This window comes from Manis pentadactyla, chromosome 5, assembly GCF_030020395.1.
Source record: "Manis pentadactyla isolate mManPen7 chromosome 5, mManPen7.hap1, whole genome shotgun sequence".
Lineage (NCBI taxonomy): Eukaryota > Metazoa > Chordata > Mammalia > Pholidota > Manidae > Manis > Manis pentadactyla.
Genome location: NC_080023.1, coordinates 145583946 through 145602060, shown reverse-complemented (window position 1 = coordinate 145602060; position 18115 = coordinate 145583946). Strand labels below are relative to the sequence as shown.

Below are 18115 nucleotides of genomic sequence, written 5' to 3'. Positions count from 1 at the left end.
CAGCCAGACTGTCAATCAAGATATTTTTTGCTAGGGCTCAGAAAATGTAATTCTCATGTAACCTGTCTTTGATGAACTGTAGAAAATGAGAGAGTGGATCAAGAAAGAGGAAGACTTAGGATTCAGGAAGCAGTAGATCCAGTCCAGAAAAGCAGAGGAGAATTGAGGGCCTTGTGAGGAGGTCTTTGGGGCAAAAGAAGACCTTATAGAATCTGATGTTATGAGAAGTTTGGGAAAAGATTTGGAATATGGTAAAAAAAAATATGGCAAGAAAAATTAAAGTCAATTGTGCATTGTGCACAAAAAATTAAATGTTTTGGTGTGATTGCAAAATTTCTTGCCAGAAAGATTATATCCATTAATATTCTCTCCAGCAATACATCAGAGCTACTCTGAGATTGTTATTTATGGTTATCAGGCACTGTCTTGTATGAAATATCTGGACTGTGCTAAGTACTGTACCAGGCCTTGGGATACCCCCTTTGACCCACAGACAAAAGAGTGAGGGGATGTATAGCAAACAGTTGAGAATACAATAATGATAATATATGCATTTATTGTTTTCCAGTTTACAAACCATTTTCAAGTGCTTTAGTTCAAGGCTTCTCAGAGTATAATGTGTGTATGAGTCATCTGGAGATCTTGTTGAAATGTTGATTCAGATCCAGTTGTCTGGGTTGGACCCTGGGAATCTGCATTCTAGCAAGTTCCCTGGTGATGATGATGCTGTTTGCCTCCAGACTGCATTTTGAATAGCAAATCTTAGTTAATCTTAATTTCTGTAATTATGTACCCAAGTAGGAAATTACCACCCCCATTTTAGTAGTGAGGAAATGAAAACTGACGTATAGTAATTTGCAGTGCTAACAATGCAGCTGATTTGGAGCTTGTTTCATTCATTTGTTCATTTATTCATTTATTCCTTCAGGCACTGTGGATACAGTGGTGAGGAAAGCCATGTCCCTGTCCTTGTGGAACTTTTCATGTATTAGAGAAGAATGCCAATAGGCAAGTAAATAAATAAACACAAACAAAACATAATTTCAGGTAGTAAAAGGTTTACAAAGGGAAACAAAGCAGGTTAAGGGATTGATTTTTAACTGAAGAGTCTTCTAAATCTGAAGTTTACTGCTTGATCCCCCTCAATTATAGTATGACCTTCCCTGTTACATAACAATTTGTAGCTTCTGTTTTGCTTTCAAACCCTTTCCTCTATTTATTTTTACAATATTCCTATGATAAATTTAGGCAAGCTTTCAACACAATCCATCTGGTGAACCATCCAAGTTACTTGAACTAAAATACAGAGAGAAAGAGGTGCCACACTAAATAAAAGGTAACTGGGAAAGGCTTTTTATTTTCATTTAAGCTGAAGGAACTTGTTGGCCTCTTCTTGCCAAGCTTACTCTGGAAGGTCAAAGGGGAAGGGAGATTCTGTGTGTGTGTGTGTGTGTGTGTGTGTGTGTGTGTATGTCTGCACCATGCTCAATTCCTTTTTCTTGGAGGACTGGGTCTACCTATTAGGATACTTTGGTTGAAGGCAACATAAATGAATTCTACCTTAAAAGAGTGAAAAAAAAGCCTGATTAAAAGGAGTTTACAGAGGAGGAGCCAAGATGGCGGCGTGAGTAGGGCAGCAGAAATCTCCTCCCAAAACCATATATATATATTTGAAAATACAACAAATACAACTATTCCTAAAAGAGAGACCAGAAGATACAGTACAACAGCCAGACTACATCTACACCTGTGAGAACCCAGTGCCTCACAAAGGGGGTAAGATACAAGCTGTGGCCTGGTGGGACCCGAATGTGTCCTCCACCCCAGCTCCCTGGTGGGAGGAGAGGAGTTGGAGCGGGGAGGGAGTGGGAGCCCAGGACTGCTAAATACCCAGCCCTAGCCATCCGCACTGGAAGTGCAGACACACAGTACGTGGTGTGCTGGATACTAGGGAAATGGAACAGTAAAATCTGTGAGCAGCTTCCCACAGCCAGCACCCCTGGGGCAAAAGAAAAGTGAGTGCTTTTTGAAATTCTTAAAGGAATGGAGCCTCACAGCTGGATGGAAGAATCCCAGCACACTCACCCAACAGCTGGGAATCCCAGGGAACTCTGGACACCCTAACCCCCTGGGCAGCAGCACAGCTTGGAGGTCTCCAATGGCGATAAACAACCTCCAGCCTGTTCCTGCTCTGGCATTGCCCTGCCATAGTGGAGCAGCAGCCTGAGACCGGGCACACCCACAACAGCCATGCAGAGCCTCACCCCCACCCCCGCAGCCCCCTGGGCCAGACTCAGAGACCCCAGAAGCTGCCCAATACAAGCTGCTAGGGGTCGCCATTCTCACAGGAGAGGAAGGTGATGAGCAAGTGGGAAGGGACTTTGTTCTCCCAGGTGACACACATGCCAACTGCCCACGACTACCTCTATGGCCATGAAAAGGCAGAAGAATTTGATCCAGACCATAATCACACAGACATCCCCTGAAAGGGAACCTGTGGAGATAGATTTAACCAATCTTCCTGAAAAAGAATTCAAAATAAAGGTCATAACCATGCTGATAGAGCTGCAGAGAAAAATGCTAGAGCTAATGGCTAAAGTTGGGAGGGAGAATACAGAAATAAAACAATCTCTGGAAGGACTTAAAACCAGAATGGATGAGGTGCAAGAGGCCATTAATGAAATAGAAATCAGAGAACAGGAACACAGAGAAGCTGACACAGAGAGAGAAAAAAGGATCTCCAGGAATGAAAGAATATTAAGAGACTGTGTGACCAAACAAACGGAACAATATCTGCATTATAGGGGTACCAGAAGAAGAAGAGAGAGAAAAAGGATAGACAGTGTATTTGAAGAAATAATTGCTGAAAACTTCCCCAAACTTGGGGAGGAAATAATTGCTCAGACCATGGACGCACACAGAACTCCCAAGAGAAGGAACCCAAGGAGGACAACACTAAGACACATAATAATTAAAATGGCAAAGATCAAGGACAAGGACAGAGTTTTAAAGGCAGCTAAAGAGAGGAAAAAGGTCACCTACAAAGAAAAACCTATTAGGCTATCATCAGACTTCTCAACAGAAACCTTACAGGTCAGAAGAGAATGGCATGATATATTTAATGCAATGAAAGAGAAGGGCCGAGGGATTAAACAATTCCCAGACAAGCAAAAGTTGAGGGAATTTGCCTCCCACAAACCACCTCTACAGGATATTTTTAAGGGACTGCTCTAGAAGGAAGCACTTGTAAGCTAAATAGATGTCACCAGAGAAAATAAAATTACACCAAAGAAAGCAGACCAACCAAATACTAACTAAAGGTAAAAAATAAAATCAACTACCCACAAAAGCCGTCAAAGGAAATACAAAAGAGCACAAAATAAAACGCCTAACATATGAAGAATGGAGGAGGAGGAATAAGAAGGGAGAGAAATAAAGAATCATCAGACTGTGTTTATAATAGTGCAATAAACGAGTTAAGCTAGACAGTAAGATAATAAAGAGGCTAACCTTGAACCTTTGGTAACCACAAACCTAAAGCCTGCAATGGCAATAAGTACATATCTTTCAATAATCACCCTAAATGTAAATGGACAGAATGTACCAATCAAAATACACAGAGTAATAGAATGGATAAAAAAGCAAGACCCATCTATATGCTGCTTACAAGAGACTCACCTCAAACCCAAAGACATGCACAGACTAAAAGTCAAGGGATGGAAAAAGATATTTCATGCAAACAACAAGGAGAAAAAAGTAGGTGTTGCAGTACTAGTATCAGACAAAAGAGACTTCAAAACAAAGAAAGTCACAAGAGATAAAGAGGGACATTACATAATGATAAAGGGCTCAGTCCAACAAGAGGATATAACCATTATAAATATATATGCACCCATTACAGGAGCACCAACATATGTGAAACAAATACTAACAGAATTAAAGGAGGAAATAGAGTGCAATGCATTCATTTTAGGAGAATTCAACACACCATTTACTCCAAAGGTCGGATCCACCGGACAGAAAATAAGTAAGGACACAGAGGCACTGAACAACACACTAGAACAGATGGACCTAATAGACATCTACAGAACTCTACACCTAAAAGCAGCATGATACACATTCTTCTCAAGTTCACATGGAACATTCTCCAGAATAGACCACATACTAGGCCACAAAAACAGCCGCAGTAAATTCTAAAAGATTGAAATCCTACCAACCAACTTCTCAGACCACAAAGGTATAAAACTAGAAATAAATTGTACAAAGAAAGCAAAAAGGCTCACAAACACATGGAGGCTTAACAACATGCTCCTAAATAATCAATGGATCAATGACCAAATTAAAATAGAGGTCAAGAAATATATGAAAACAAATGACAAAAACAACACAAAGCCCCAACTTCTGTGGGATGCAGCGAAAGCAATTTTAAGAGGAAAGTATATAGCAATCCAGGCATATTAAAAGAAGGAAGAACAATCCCAAATAAATAGTCTAACATCACAATGGTCGAAATTGGAAAAAGAAGAATAAATGAGGCCTAAAGTCAGCAGAAGGAGGGACATAATAAAGATCACAGAAGAAATAAATAAAATTGAGAAGAATAAAACAATAGAAAAAATCAATGAAACCAAGAGATGGTTGTTTAAGGAAATAAACAAAATAGATAAGCCTCTAGCCAGACTTATTAAGAGAAAAAGAGAACCAACTCACATCAACAGAATGAAACAAGAAAGGAAAAATCTTGATGCACCCCACAGAAATACGAAGAATTATTAGAGAATGCTATGAAAACCTATGTGCTAACAAGCTGGAAAACCTAGAAGAAATGGACAACTTCCTAGAAAAATACAACCTTCCAAGACTGACCAAGGAAGAAACAGAAAATCTAAACAGACCAATTACCAGCTACAAAATTGAAGCGGTAATCAAAAAACTACCCAAGAGCAAAACCCATGGGCCAGATGGATTTACCGTGGAATTTTATCAGACATACAGAGAAGACATAATACCCATTCTCCTTAAAGTTTTCCAAAAAATAGAAGAGGAGGGAATACTCCCAAACTCATTGTATGAAACCAGCATCACCCTAATACCAAAACCAGGCAAAGACCCCACCAAAAAAGAAAATTACAGACCAATATCCCTGATGAACATAGATGCAAAAATACTCAACAAAATGTTAGCAAACTGTATTCAAAATACATCAAGAGAATCATACACCATGACCAAGTGGGATTCATCTCAGGGATGCAAGGATGTTACAACATTCAAAAATCCATCAACATCATCCACCACATAAACAAAAAGAAGGACTAAAATAACATGATCATCTCCATAGATGCTGAAAAAGCATTCGACAAAATTCAATATCTATTCATGATAAAAACTCTCAACAAAATGGGTATAGAGGGCAAGTACCTCAACATAATAAAGGCCATACATGATAAACCCACAGCCAACATCATACTGAACAAAGAAAAGCTGAAAGCTTTTCCTCTAAGATTGGGAACAAAACAGGGATGCCCACTCTCACCACTGTTATTCAACATAGTACTGGAGGTCCTAGCCATGGCAATTAGACAAAACAAAGAAATACAAGGAATCCAGATTGGTAAAGAAGAAGTTAAACTGTCACTATTTGCAGATGATATGATATTGTTCATAAAAAACCCTAAAGAATCCACTCCAAAACTACTAGAACTATTATCGGAATTCAGCAAAGTTGCAGGATACAAAATTAATACACAGAAATCTGTGGCTGTCCTACACACTAACAATGAACCAACAGAAAGAGAAATCAGTAACACAATTACATTCACAATAGCATCAAAATGAATAAAATACCTAGGAATAACCCTAACCAAAGAAGTGAAAGACCTATACCGTGAAAACTACAAGACACTCTTAAGAGAAATTAAAGAGGTCACTAACAAATGGAAACTCATTCCATGCTCCTGGCTAGGAAGAATTAATATCATCAAAATGGCCATCCTGCCCAAAGCAATATACAGATTCAATGCAATCCCTATCAAATTACCAACAGCATTCTTCAATGAACTGGAATAAATAGTTCAAAAATTCATATGGAACCACCAAAGACCCCAAATAGCCAAAGCAATCCTGAGAAGGAAGAATAAAGTGGGGGGGGTGCGGCAGGGGGATTTCGCTTCCCAACTTCAAGCTCTACTATAAAGCCATAGTAATCAAGACAATTTGGTACTGGCATAAGAATAGACCCATGGACCAGTGGAACAGAACAGGGACTCCAGACATTAACCCAAACATATATGGTCAATTAATATACGATAAAGAGCCATGGACATACAATGGGGAAATGACAGCCTCTTCAACAGTTGGTGTTGGCAAAACTGGACAGCTACATGTATAAGAATGAAACTGGATCATTGTCTAATCCCATACACAAAAGTAAATTCGAAATGGATCAAAGACCTGAATGTAAGTCATGAAACCATAAAACTCTTGGAAAAAAACATAGGCAAAAATCTCTTGGACATAAACATGAGTGACTTCTTCATGACCATATCTCCCCAGGCAAGGGAAACAAAAGCAAAAATGAACAAGTGGGACTATATCAAGCTGAAAAGCTTCTGTACAGCAAAGGACACCATCAATAGAACAAAAAGGCATCCTACAGTATGGGAGAATATATGCATAAATGACAGAGCTGATAAAGGGTTGACATCCAAAATATATAAAGAGCTCATGTACCTCAACAAACAAAAAGCAAATAATCCAATTAAAAAATGGTCAGAGGAGCTGAATAGACACTTCTCCAAAGAAGAAATTCAGATGGCCAACAGACACATGAAAAGATGCTCCACATCGCTAGTCATCAGAGAAATGCAAATTAAAACCACAATGAGATATCACCTCACACCAGTAAGGATTGCCACCATCCAAAAGACAAACAACAACAAATGTTGGTGAGGTTGTGGAGTAAGGGGAACCCTCCTACACTGCTGGTGGGAATGCAAATTAGTTCAAACATTGGGTGGGCAGTAGGGAGGTTCCTCAAAATGCTCAAAATAGAAATACCATTTGACCCAGGAGTCCCACTCCTAGGAATTTACCTTAAGAATACAGCAGCCTAGTTTGAAAAAGACATATGCACCCCTATGTTTATCACAGCACTATTTACAATAGCCAAGAAATGGAAGCAACCGAAGTGCCCATCAGTAGATGAATGGATAAAGATATGGTACATGTCTACAATGGAATATTATTCAGCCATAAGAAGAAAACAAATCCTACCATTTGCAACAACATGGATGGAGCTAGTGGGTATTATGCTCAGTTAAATAAGCCGGGTGGAGAAAGACAAGTATCAAATGATTTCACTCATCTGTGGAGTATAAGAACAAAGAAAAATCTGAAGGAACAAAACAGCAGCAGAATTACAGAATGCAAGAAGGGACTAACAGTTGCCAAAGGGAAAGGGACTGGGGAGGATGGGTGGAAAGGGAAGGATAAGCAGGGGGGAATAAATGGGGCATTATGATTAGCATGTATAATGTGGGGGGAGTCACGGGGAGGGCTGAGCAATACAGAGAAGACAAGTAGTGAATCTACGGCATCTTACTATGCTGATGGACAGTGACTGTAATGGGGGTTGTGGGGGAACTTGGTGAAGGGGGGAACCTAGTAAACATAATGTTCCTCATGTAATTGTAGATTAATGATACCAAAAAGAAAAAAGTTTATATTTAGGATATGAAGATATAGTTCACAGAATCAAGGAAAATCTCCCCACTAGACTCTGGAAAACACAGGAACCATGTCAGATCAGGGACTCACAGTGCTCCTTCAGGATCCTCTGTTTGTATAAATGGGTCCATATGTTTTGAGGCCCTGTGTCTGTTATGGGTTGTATGGTGTCCCCCCAAATGATATGCTGAAGTCCTAGCCCCCAATACTTGGGAATGTGATCTTATTGGGAGGTAGGGTCTTTGCAGATGTATTCAAGTTAAGATGAGGCCATACTATAGTAGGTGGCCAATCCAGCATGACTGGTGTCCTTGTAAAAGGGGAAAAGACAGGGACATGCAGGGAGAATATGGCCATGTAATGATGGAGGAAGAGATTAGGATGATACAGCTAAAACTCAAGGAATGCCAAGGACTGCAAGAAAACACCAGAAGCTAGAAAAGGTAAGGAAGGATTCTCCCCTACAGATTTCTGAAGGGGCAGGGCCCTCCCAACTCCTTGATTTTGGAATTTCAGCATCCAGAACTGTGAGAAAAAGTTTCTGTTGTTTCAAGCCACCCAGTTTATGGTACTTTGTAACAGTAGCTCTAGGAAACTCATACAGGGTCCCTCTGCTCCAGGTTCCAATTCCAAGGAGCAAATGTTTGAACAGCCCAGCTAGTGTCATATGCCCTCCCATGAGATATATTTAGAAGGGTGAGTGGTTCTTTAAAGGGTAAAGAGATGCTGTTGCCAGGAGTCAGGAGAGTGGGTCAGGGCAGCAAAAATAGGAGATGCTCCTGGAACCAACCCACATGCGCTAGTGGACCAGTGGCGAAGATTCGGGAATTTGCAGGCCACTTCCTGGCCACAGATCCTTGTGGTTCTGTGAATTCTTCCTGCCTGGAGCAAATTCAAGCCTCTTTATAAACTCTTTATATAGGATCCTGGTAACTATACTGAAACTTTCCTTTTATTTATTTATTTATTCATTTATATATATTTATTTATTTATTTATTTATATTTTGATATCATTAATGTAAAATTACTTGAAGAACATTATGGTTACTAGATTCCCCCCATTATCAAGTCCCCCCCCACATACCCCATTGCAGTCACTGTCCATCAGTGTAGTAAGATGCTATAGAATCATTACCTGTCATCTCAGTATATACTGCCTTTCCCATGTCCCCCCACCCCCCTACATTATGTGTGCTAATTGTAATGCCCCATTTCCCCTTTATCCCTCCCTTCCCACCTACTCTCCTCAGTCCCTTTCCAATTGGTAACTGTTAGTCCATTATTGGGTTCTGTGAGTCTGCTGCTGTTTTGTTTCTTCAGTTCTTTTCTTTGTTCTTATACTCCACAGATAAGTGAAATCATTTGATACTTTTCTTTCTCTCCCTGGCTTATTTCACTGAGCATAATACCCTCTAGCCTCATCCATGTTGTTGCAAATGGTAGGATTAGTTTTCTTCTTATGGTTGAGTAATAGTCCATTGTGTGTATGTACCACATCTTCTTTATTCATTCATCTACTGATGGACACTTAGGTTGCTTCCATTTCTTGGCTATTGTAAATAGTGCTGCGATAAACATAGGGGTGCATATGCATTCTTAGGGTAAATTCCTAGGAGTGGGACTCCTGGGTAAAATGGTATTTCTATTTTGAGTTTTTTGAGGAACCTCCATACTGCTTTCCACAATGGTTGAACTAGTTTACATTCCCATCAGCAGTGTAGGAGGCTTCCCCTTTCTCCACATCCTCGCCAACATTTGTTGTTGTTTGTCTTTTGGATATTGGCCACCTTAACTGGTGTGGTGATATCTCATTGTGGTTTTAATTTGCATTTCTCTGATGATTAGCAATGTGGAGCATCTTTTCATGTGCCTGTTGGCCATCTGAACTTCTTCTTTGGAGAAGTGTCTGTTTAGCTCCTCTGCCCATTTTTTAATTGGCTTATTTGCTTTTTGATTGTTGAGGTGTGTGAGCTCTTTATATAATTTGGATGTCAACCCCTTATCAGATATGTCATTTATGAATATATTCTCCCATGCTCTAGGATATCTTTTTGTTCTACTGATGGTATCCTTTGCTGTACAGAAGCTTTTTAGTTTGATACAGTCCCACTTGTTCATTTTTGCTTTTGGTTCCCTTGCCTGGGGAGATATGTTCATGAAGAATTTGCTGATGTTTATGTTCAAGAGATTTTTGTCTATATTTGTTTCTGAGTTTTGTGGTTTCATGACTTACATTCAGGCATTTGATCCATTTTGAGTTTACTTTTGTGTATAGGGTTAGACCATAATCAAGTTTTATTCTCTTACATGTAGCTGTCCAGTTTTGCCAACACCAGCCGTTGAAGAGGCTGTCATTTCCCCATTGTATATCCATGGATCCTTTATCATATATTAATTGACCATATATGCTTGAGTTTATATCTGGACCCTCTATTCTGTTCCACTGGTCTATGGGTCTGTTCTTGTGCCAGTACCAAATTATCTTGATTACTGTGGCTTTGTAGTAGAGCTTGAAGTCAGGGAGCGTAATTCCACCTGCTTTATTCTTCCTTCTTAGAATTGCTTTGGCTATTCGGGGTCTTTTGTCATTCCATATGAATTTTACAACTATTTGCTCTAGTTCATTGAAAAATGCTGTAGTATTTTGATAGGTATTGCATTGAATCTGTAGATTGCTTTTGGCAGGGTGGCCATTTTGACAATATTAATTCTTTCTAGCCGAGATCATGGGATGAATTTCCATTTATTAGTGTCCTCTTTAATTTCTCTTAAGAGTTTCCCATAGTTTTCAGGGTATAGTTCTTTAACTTCCTTGGTTAGGTTTTTTTTCCTAAGTATTTTATTCTTTCTGATGCAATTGAGAATGGAATTGTTTTCCTGATTTCTCTTTCTGCTAGTTCATTGTTAGTGTATAGGAATGCAACAGATTTCTGTGTATTAATTTTGTATCCTGCAACTTTGCTGAATTCAGATATTAGATCTAGTAGTTTTGGGGTGGAGTCTTTAAGGTTTTTTTATGTACAATATCATGTCATCTTCAAATAGAGACAGTTTGACTTCTTCCTTGCCTATCTGGATGCCCTTTATTTCTCTGTGTTGTCTGATTGCCGTGGCTAGGACCTCCAGAACTATGTTGCATGAAAGTGGGGAGAGTGGGCATCCTTGTCTTGTTACCAATGTTAAATGAATAGCTTTCAGCTTCTTGCTGTTAAGTTTAATGTTGGCTGTGGGTTTGTCATATATGGCCTTTATTATGTTGAGGTACTTGCCCTCTATACCCATTTTGTTGAGAGTTTTTATTATGAATGGCTGTTGAATTTTGTCGAATGCTTCTTTTAGCATCTATGGAGATGATCATGTGGTTTTTGTCCTTCTTTTTGTTGATGTAGTGGATGGTGTGGCTGGATTTTCAAATGTTGTACCATCCTTCCATCCCTGGGATGAATCCCACTTGATCATGATAGATGATCTTCTTGATGTATTTTTGAATTTGGTTTGCTAATATTTTGTTGAGTATTTTTGCATCTATGTTCATCAGGGATATTGGTTTGTAATTTTCTTTTTTGGTGGGATCTTTGCCTGATTTTGGTATTAGAGTGATGTTGGCTTCATAGAATGAGTTTGGGAGTATTTCCTTCTCTTCTACTTTTTGGGAAACTTAAAGGAGGATGGGTATTAGGTCTTCACTAAATGTTTGGTAAAATTCAGCAGTGAAACTATCTGGTACAGGTGTTTTGTTCTTAGGTAGTTTTTGATTACCAGTTCAATTTCTTTACTTCTAATTGGTCTATTCAGATTTTCTGTTTCTTTCTGGGTCAGCCTTGTAAGGTTTCTTTGGCCTGTAAGGTTTCTGTTGAGAAGTCTGATGATTGCCTGATAGGTTTTCCTTTATATGTGATCCTTTTTCTGTCTCTGGCTGCTTTTAAAAGTCTGGCTTTATCCTTGATCTTTGCCATTTTAATTATTATATGTCTTGATATTATCTTCCTTGGGTCCCTTGTGTTGGGAGATCTGTGCACCTCCATGGCTTGAGAGACTAACTCCTTCCCCAGATTGGGGAAGTTTTCAGCAATTACCTCCTCAAATTGTCCATTTCTTCTAGGTCATTCAGTTTGTTACCGTATAATTTTTCACAGTATTCTCTCATAATTCTTTGTATTTCTGTCATGTCTGTAGTGATTTTTCATTTCTAATTTCTGTTTCTGTTTATGTGTGTAAACTTTGTTTTTTTCTTGATATGTCTGGCTAGGGGTTTATCTATTTTGTTTATTTTCTCAAAGAACCAGCTCTTGCTTTCATTGATTCTTTCTATTGTTTTATTCTTCTCAATTTTATTTATTTCTGCTTTAATCTTTATTATGTGCCCTTCTACTGACTTTGGGCCTCATTTGTTCTTCCTTTTCTAGTTTTATTAATTGTGAGTTTAGACTGTTCATTTGGGATTGTTCTTCTTTCCTGAGGTAGGCTTGCAATATATTTCTCTCTTAGCACGGCCTTCACTGTGTCCCACAGATTTTGTGTTGTTGAATTATTGTTGTCATTTGTCTCCATATATTGCTTGATCTCTGTTTTTATTTGGTCATTGATCCATTGATTATTTAGGAGCATGTTATTAAGCCTCCATGTGTTGGTGGGCTTTTTCATTTTCTTTGTGTAATTTATTCCTAGTTTCATACCTTTGTGATCTGAGAAGCTGGTTGGTACAATTTCAATCTTTTTGAATTTACTGAGGTTCTTTTTGTGGCCTAGTATATGATATATTCTTGAAAATATTCCATGTGCACTTGAGAAGAATGTGTATCCTGTTGCTTTTGGATGGAGTGTTCTGTAGATGTCTGTTAGGTCCATCTGTTCTAATACATTGTTCAGTGCCTCTGTCTCTTTACTTATTTTCTGTCTGGTTGATCTATCCTTTGGAGTGAGTGGTGTGTTGAAGTCTCCTAAAATGAATGCATTGCCTTCTGTTTCCCCCTTTAATTCTTTTAGTATTTGTTGCACCTATGTAGGGGATCCGGTATTGGGTGCATAGGTATTTATGACAGTCATATCCTCTTGTTGGAATGACCCCTTTATCATTATGTAATATCCTTCTTTGTCTTGAAATCTATTTTGTGTGATACAAGTACTGCAACTCCTGCTTTTTTCTCCCTGATAGTTGCATGAAATATCTTTTTCCATCCCTTTACTTTCAGTCTGTGTATGTCTTTGGGTTTTAAGTGAATCTCTTGTAGGCAGAATGTAGATGGGTCTTGTTTTTTAATCCATTCAGTGACTCTATGTCTTTTGATTGGTGCATTCAGACCATTTACATTTAGGGTGATTGTCGATAAGTATATACTTATTGCCATTGAAGGCTTTAGATTCATGGTTATCAAAGGCTCAAGGGTAATTCCCTTACTATCTCACAGTCTAATTTAACTCACTTTGTGTGCTATTACAAACACAACCTAAAGGTTCTCTCTTTTTTTCCTCCTTTTTCTTCCTCCTCCATTCTTTGTATGTTATGAATCATATTCTTTACTCTTTGTCTATCCTTTGGGTGACATCTATTTAGCCTTAGGAATACTTCCATCTATAGGAGTCCCTCCAAAATGCACTGTAGAGGTGGTTTGTGGGAGGTAAATCCTCTCAACTTTTTCTAATCTGAAAATTGCTTAATCCCTCCTTCAAATTTAAATGATAACCTTGCCGGGTATAGTCTTCTTGGTTCAAGGCCCTTCTGCTTCATTGCATTAAATACATCGTACCACTCCCTTCTGGCCTGTAAGGTTTCAGTTGAGAAGTCTGATGATAGCCTGATGGGTTTTCCTTTATATGTGAACTTTTTTCCTAGCTGCATTTAAATGTCTGGCTTTATCCTTGATCTTTGCCATTTTAATTATTATATGTCTTGATGTTGTCTTCCTTGGGTCCCTTGTGTTGGGAGATCTGTGCACCTCCATGGCTTGAGAGACTATCTCCTTCCCCAGATTGGTAAGTTTTCAGCAATTACCTCCTCAGTGATACTTTCTGTCCCTTTTTCTCTTCTTCTTCTGGTACCCCTATAATACGAATATTGTTCCGTTTGGATTCATCACACAATTATCTCAATGTTCTTTCATTCTTAGACATTCTTTTTTCTCCTTGTGCCTTAGCTTCTTTGTATTCCTCTTCTCCAATTTCTATTCCATCTACCATCACTTCTACTACATCTCTTCTGCTTTTAAATCCTTCCATTTATGTTTCATTTCAGATATGGAATTTCTTAATGATTGAATCTCTGACTTAAATTTGTTCCTGAGGTCTTGAATATTTTTTTGTACCTCCATAAGCATGTTTATTATTTTTATTTTGAACTCTCTTTCAGGCAGATTCATGATTTCAGTTTCATTAGGTCCTTTTTCTGGGTTTTGTGAGATTTTGGTCTGAACCATGTTCTTTTGATGTTTCATATTCCTGTGTGGTGCCCACTAGTGCCCAGAAGCTCCAGTCTCTGGAGCTGCTCAGCCCCTAGAGTGAAGTTGGGGGCCGTAGGGGAGTGGAGCTGTGCCTGGGGGCAGGAAAGATCTGCTTCCTGATTCCCATCTGCGGTGCCTGTCTCCAGTATCAGAGCCAGTGGGCTGAGCACACAGGTGTAAGCCTCTGTACTTTGTGTCTATAGCTGTGGTAGGCTGAGCCTCCTTATGGCTGGCCTGACGCCAACGCAGTGATTGCCAGTTTGAGAACCGGTGCCAGAAGGCTAGGAGGAAGGTGCTGCAGGCTGCATGCCACAGCTGGGGTCCTCAGAGCTGAGTAGCCAGCCAGGGGAATGGGGCACCTGAAGCACCTCAAAGTTCCCAACAAGCTGGGCTGAGCACACCCAGACAAGCTTGTTCAGCTCTCCCCTCCCCCACACAGCAAGCTGCGTGCAAATCCTGCGCCTCCAGGAGCCCTCTCACTGCTAGGAAGCCTCTCAGACCACCTTCCCTTCTTCTAGAGCGCCTGGGTGTGGATCCCCTCCTCCACAAATGGCTGGAATCTGTCTCTCAAGCACTCCGCCTGTCTGAGCTCCCCAACATCCAGAGCACTACACAGTGTAGGTTTCTGCTTCCAAAGCAGACCTCCAGGGCTGGGTATTCAGCAGTCCCAGGCTTCCACCCCTTTCCTGGCTCCATTTCTCTTCCTCCTGCTGGTGAGCTGGGGTGGGGTAAGGGCTTGGGTCCTGCCTGATTAAGGCTTTCGTATGTTACCCTGTTTTGTGAGGTCTGCTCTGTTTGTGAGGTCTGTGCGCAGTCTAGTTCTCAGCTCCTGGAGGGCTGAAAGAGAGTACATTTTACTTTGTCACTTTATCTCCAGGGCTTGTCACATGTTTGCAATATTGACAAAATGTCAAAGAGGGATCAGACTCACTCTGTAGTTTCCTGAGCTTTGACTCATTGACATATTTAAAGACAATTTTTATTTCCTTTTTTTTTTTTTTGAAATTAGGGTAGTCCTTAAGTAATATTTTTACAGATTTGTAGGTGTTTTATGTCAGCTATAGTGAAGGTAGGAAATCGGCCCAGGAAACCGAGAGGACATGCAGACTAAAGAATCCAGAATAGAGAATTCAAAGTTAATTGACTTTTAAGGACTCCCCAAAAGCAAAAACAAATACTAGGAAAAGAATATTGTCAACACTGTGAGGCTTGGCAGGACTCAACTTCTTAAAGTATATTTTTAACATATGTTTTAATGCTTTTATTGAACAATACTTCCTTTTAAAAATGCACTTTCCTCTATGTAAGACGCATGTTTATGGTAGAAGATGTAGACTGGAGAGCCCCCACGTGAAGCCTCCCTCTCTTCTCCTCAGGGGAGCACCTAAGTATTTCCACCTCCTTTCAGGAGAGCTACTGAATGAAAGCCAAGCTGTTTCTCTGTTCTCTGATGAACCTTTCCTGAGAAGACCCCAAATGGAAACAAGAGGGAATTTTAGGACGCCATTGGGAGGTGGTGCCTTCAGTCCAGCAGCTTAGGGCCCAACTGGGAGACACTAGGATACGGGGCCACACCGATGGGTATTAACAAACATAGATTCTGTATTCCAGAAGATTCCCTCAGTCTGTTTACAGCTGAGGTGATTGCTGAGACTCTGACAGCTCTCAGGTAACAGTGGAGAGGATGGAGGTGAGAGAAAACTGGCACCCCACAGATGCCAGCCATTGAGTGTTTGGAAATCTCTTAATTAAAATACCAGACACACACACACAAAGGTTGTCCATAGGCATTATTCAGAAATTAAACCTTGTTAATATTTAGATATAAATCCCTTCTGTCAGTTTTTTTTGGTCTATATGCAGAAAAATATATATAGAAAAGTATGTTTGACAATAATAGGGTTTCATGTGTATACTGTTTTTGTAAACTGTCCCTACCATTTAAAGGATTAATGTAAATATATTTCTGTCCCATTAAATATTTCAGTCAATGGGTATTTGCTTACTACTTGGAACTACCAAGCTACTTGCTGAGGGATTTTAAAGATGTGTAAATCAGAGTTCCTCATGTCAAGTAGAGTACAATTTAACTAATGAGAAGACATCCCCATTAAAATTGGTAGAGCAATAAAATAGCTAAATAACACAAGGCAGCATCAGAAGTGTCCACTTGTTCAGTACAGTTTGGGGAGGATGTAAATGGGGATATAGAATCGGCAGACTTGAAATTCAGCAACGTTGTTCACTAAGTGAGTTTGTCTCACAATCATTTTCAGTCTCTTTATCTACAGAATGGGAATAAAGATAAAAATAACACCTCCTCTGAGACGTTGCTTTGGGGACAAAATAGTAACAATAATGATTGTAGTAGTAGGCACTTACATGGATTTTACCATGCGCTGGGCACTATTCTAAGAGTTTAACAAACATTAACCAACCAACATCACAGCAGCCCCATCCTATAATCATCCCCATTCTCCACTGAGGAAATGGAAGCATAGAGCAGCTAAGTAACAGGCCCAACATCGTACAGCTTAGAAGTGGCAAAGGTGAGGTTTGAATCCAGTCAGTTTAGCTCTTGTTGTCGCTATGTATCTAAAAGAGGCTTTGCAACTGGAAAATGCTTTATAAACGGGGTTATAATTGTTGCTGTAAACGAAAAGCTCCAAATGAGGGTCACCAGGCAGCAAGAGCTGTGGGTTTTAGTGCAGGAGGCTTCCTGCTGACTGGAGAGGCTGGGGAAGCCCCCTGGGAGATGTGGATCTTTAAAATGGGAACAATTATGTCTCCATTTGGAAATCAGCACCTGTCTGTATCTTTCATTAGCATCAAGAATGAAATAGGGAGGAATGTTCATTGTAAGTGAAGAGACCCATCTCAAACTAGTTCAAAGAGAAAAGGAGTTTATTGGTCGTAACTGAAAAGTCTGGAGGCATGGCTAGATCCAGGGTTTTCCAGAGCCCTGCTTCTTTCTCACCATGTCTGGGCTGTTTTCTTCTGCCACGGCATAATTCTCAGGCTGCCTCAACATGGTGAAAAGGAGGGCCTTCTCCATGTGCATGATGACCGCACACTTGGAAATGCTGGATGATTCTGACAATGTTCTGGGAAGGCTTCCCACCAGGCTGGCCTGGGGCATGTGCCCTCTCTGGGGAGGCTGGAATCAGGCTCCATGAATCATATGGGTTGAGGAGAATTCCTAGGGAATGGGAATGCAATGGGGTCTCTAAAAAAATGGGGTGCCGAGCAGACGAAAATTATGTCTGCTACAGCATTGCTGCTCAAGTGTGATCCACAGGCTGGCGGTACCAGCAGGCCTGGTAGTTGTTAGAAACGTGCTTCTTGTTCCTCACCCCAGCCCCTGCTCCAACAAGATCCCTGGTGATTGCTCTGCACGGTGACTTAGGGGGAATGGCGAGCTACAGACGGGGTTGGGGGAGACGTGGCTGCACTCTCCCTCCTCTTCCACACTGCCCGCATGAAGTTTAAACAGTGGCTGCAGTCACGAATACGGTCCTGGGCAGGAAACGTGCGGGCAGACAGACAGGTAAGAGCAGTCCTACCCTTCCATCTCAGAAGAGCTGCTCCCTCTGCCGTGTGCCTCCTTTGGCTGCGACCGTCCCACTGGCGGAGGAGTCTATGCAGTCCACCGCTGCCCTTGAAGACGTGACTTTGGGTACCCGAGACTCATGAATTCCCTGCAGAAATGCCCCCAAGCATGTGTCTGCCTGGGCCTCTCCTCCAGCCACTGGACTCTGACCACCCAGGTTCCAGTGGAACTCCAACCTGCCCTGGGATGGAGGACCGCAAAGCGGAGCAGAGCAGTGCCCAGGGCTGCCTGCCTCTGCAGGGCATTCCGCCACGGGGTGCGCACCTCCAGATCGGAGGGGTGGGCCTAGCGACCTCACTTTCCTCCGGCCACTGGTCACATTACTTCTCCCCTTCCCTTCTT

General features: G+C 40.7%; 1 protein-coding gene across 1 annotated transcript in view; it reads left to right on the top strand.

Moving 5' to 3' along the window:
* Positions 1–17716, top strand: part of LOC130683986 (collagen alpha-1(I) chain-like) — a 29202-nt gene extending 11486 nt beyond the window's left edge. The window contains exon 4 of the mRNA XM_057503277.1: positions 17522–17716. Coding sequence (XP_057359260.1) covers positions 17522–17652 — 131 coding nt within the window. The 3' untranslated portion in view covers positions 17653–17716. The remainder of the gene's footprint in view (positions 1–17521) is intronic.
* The last annotated feature ends 399 nt before the right edge of the window (positions 17717–18115 follow it).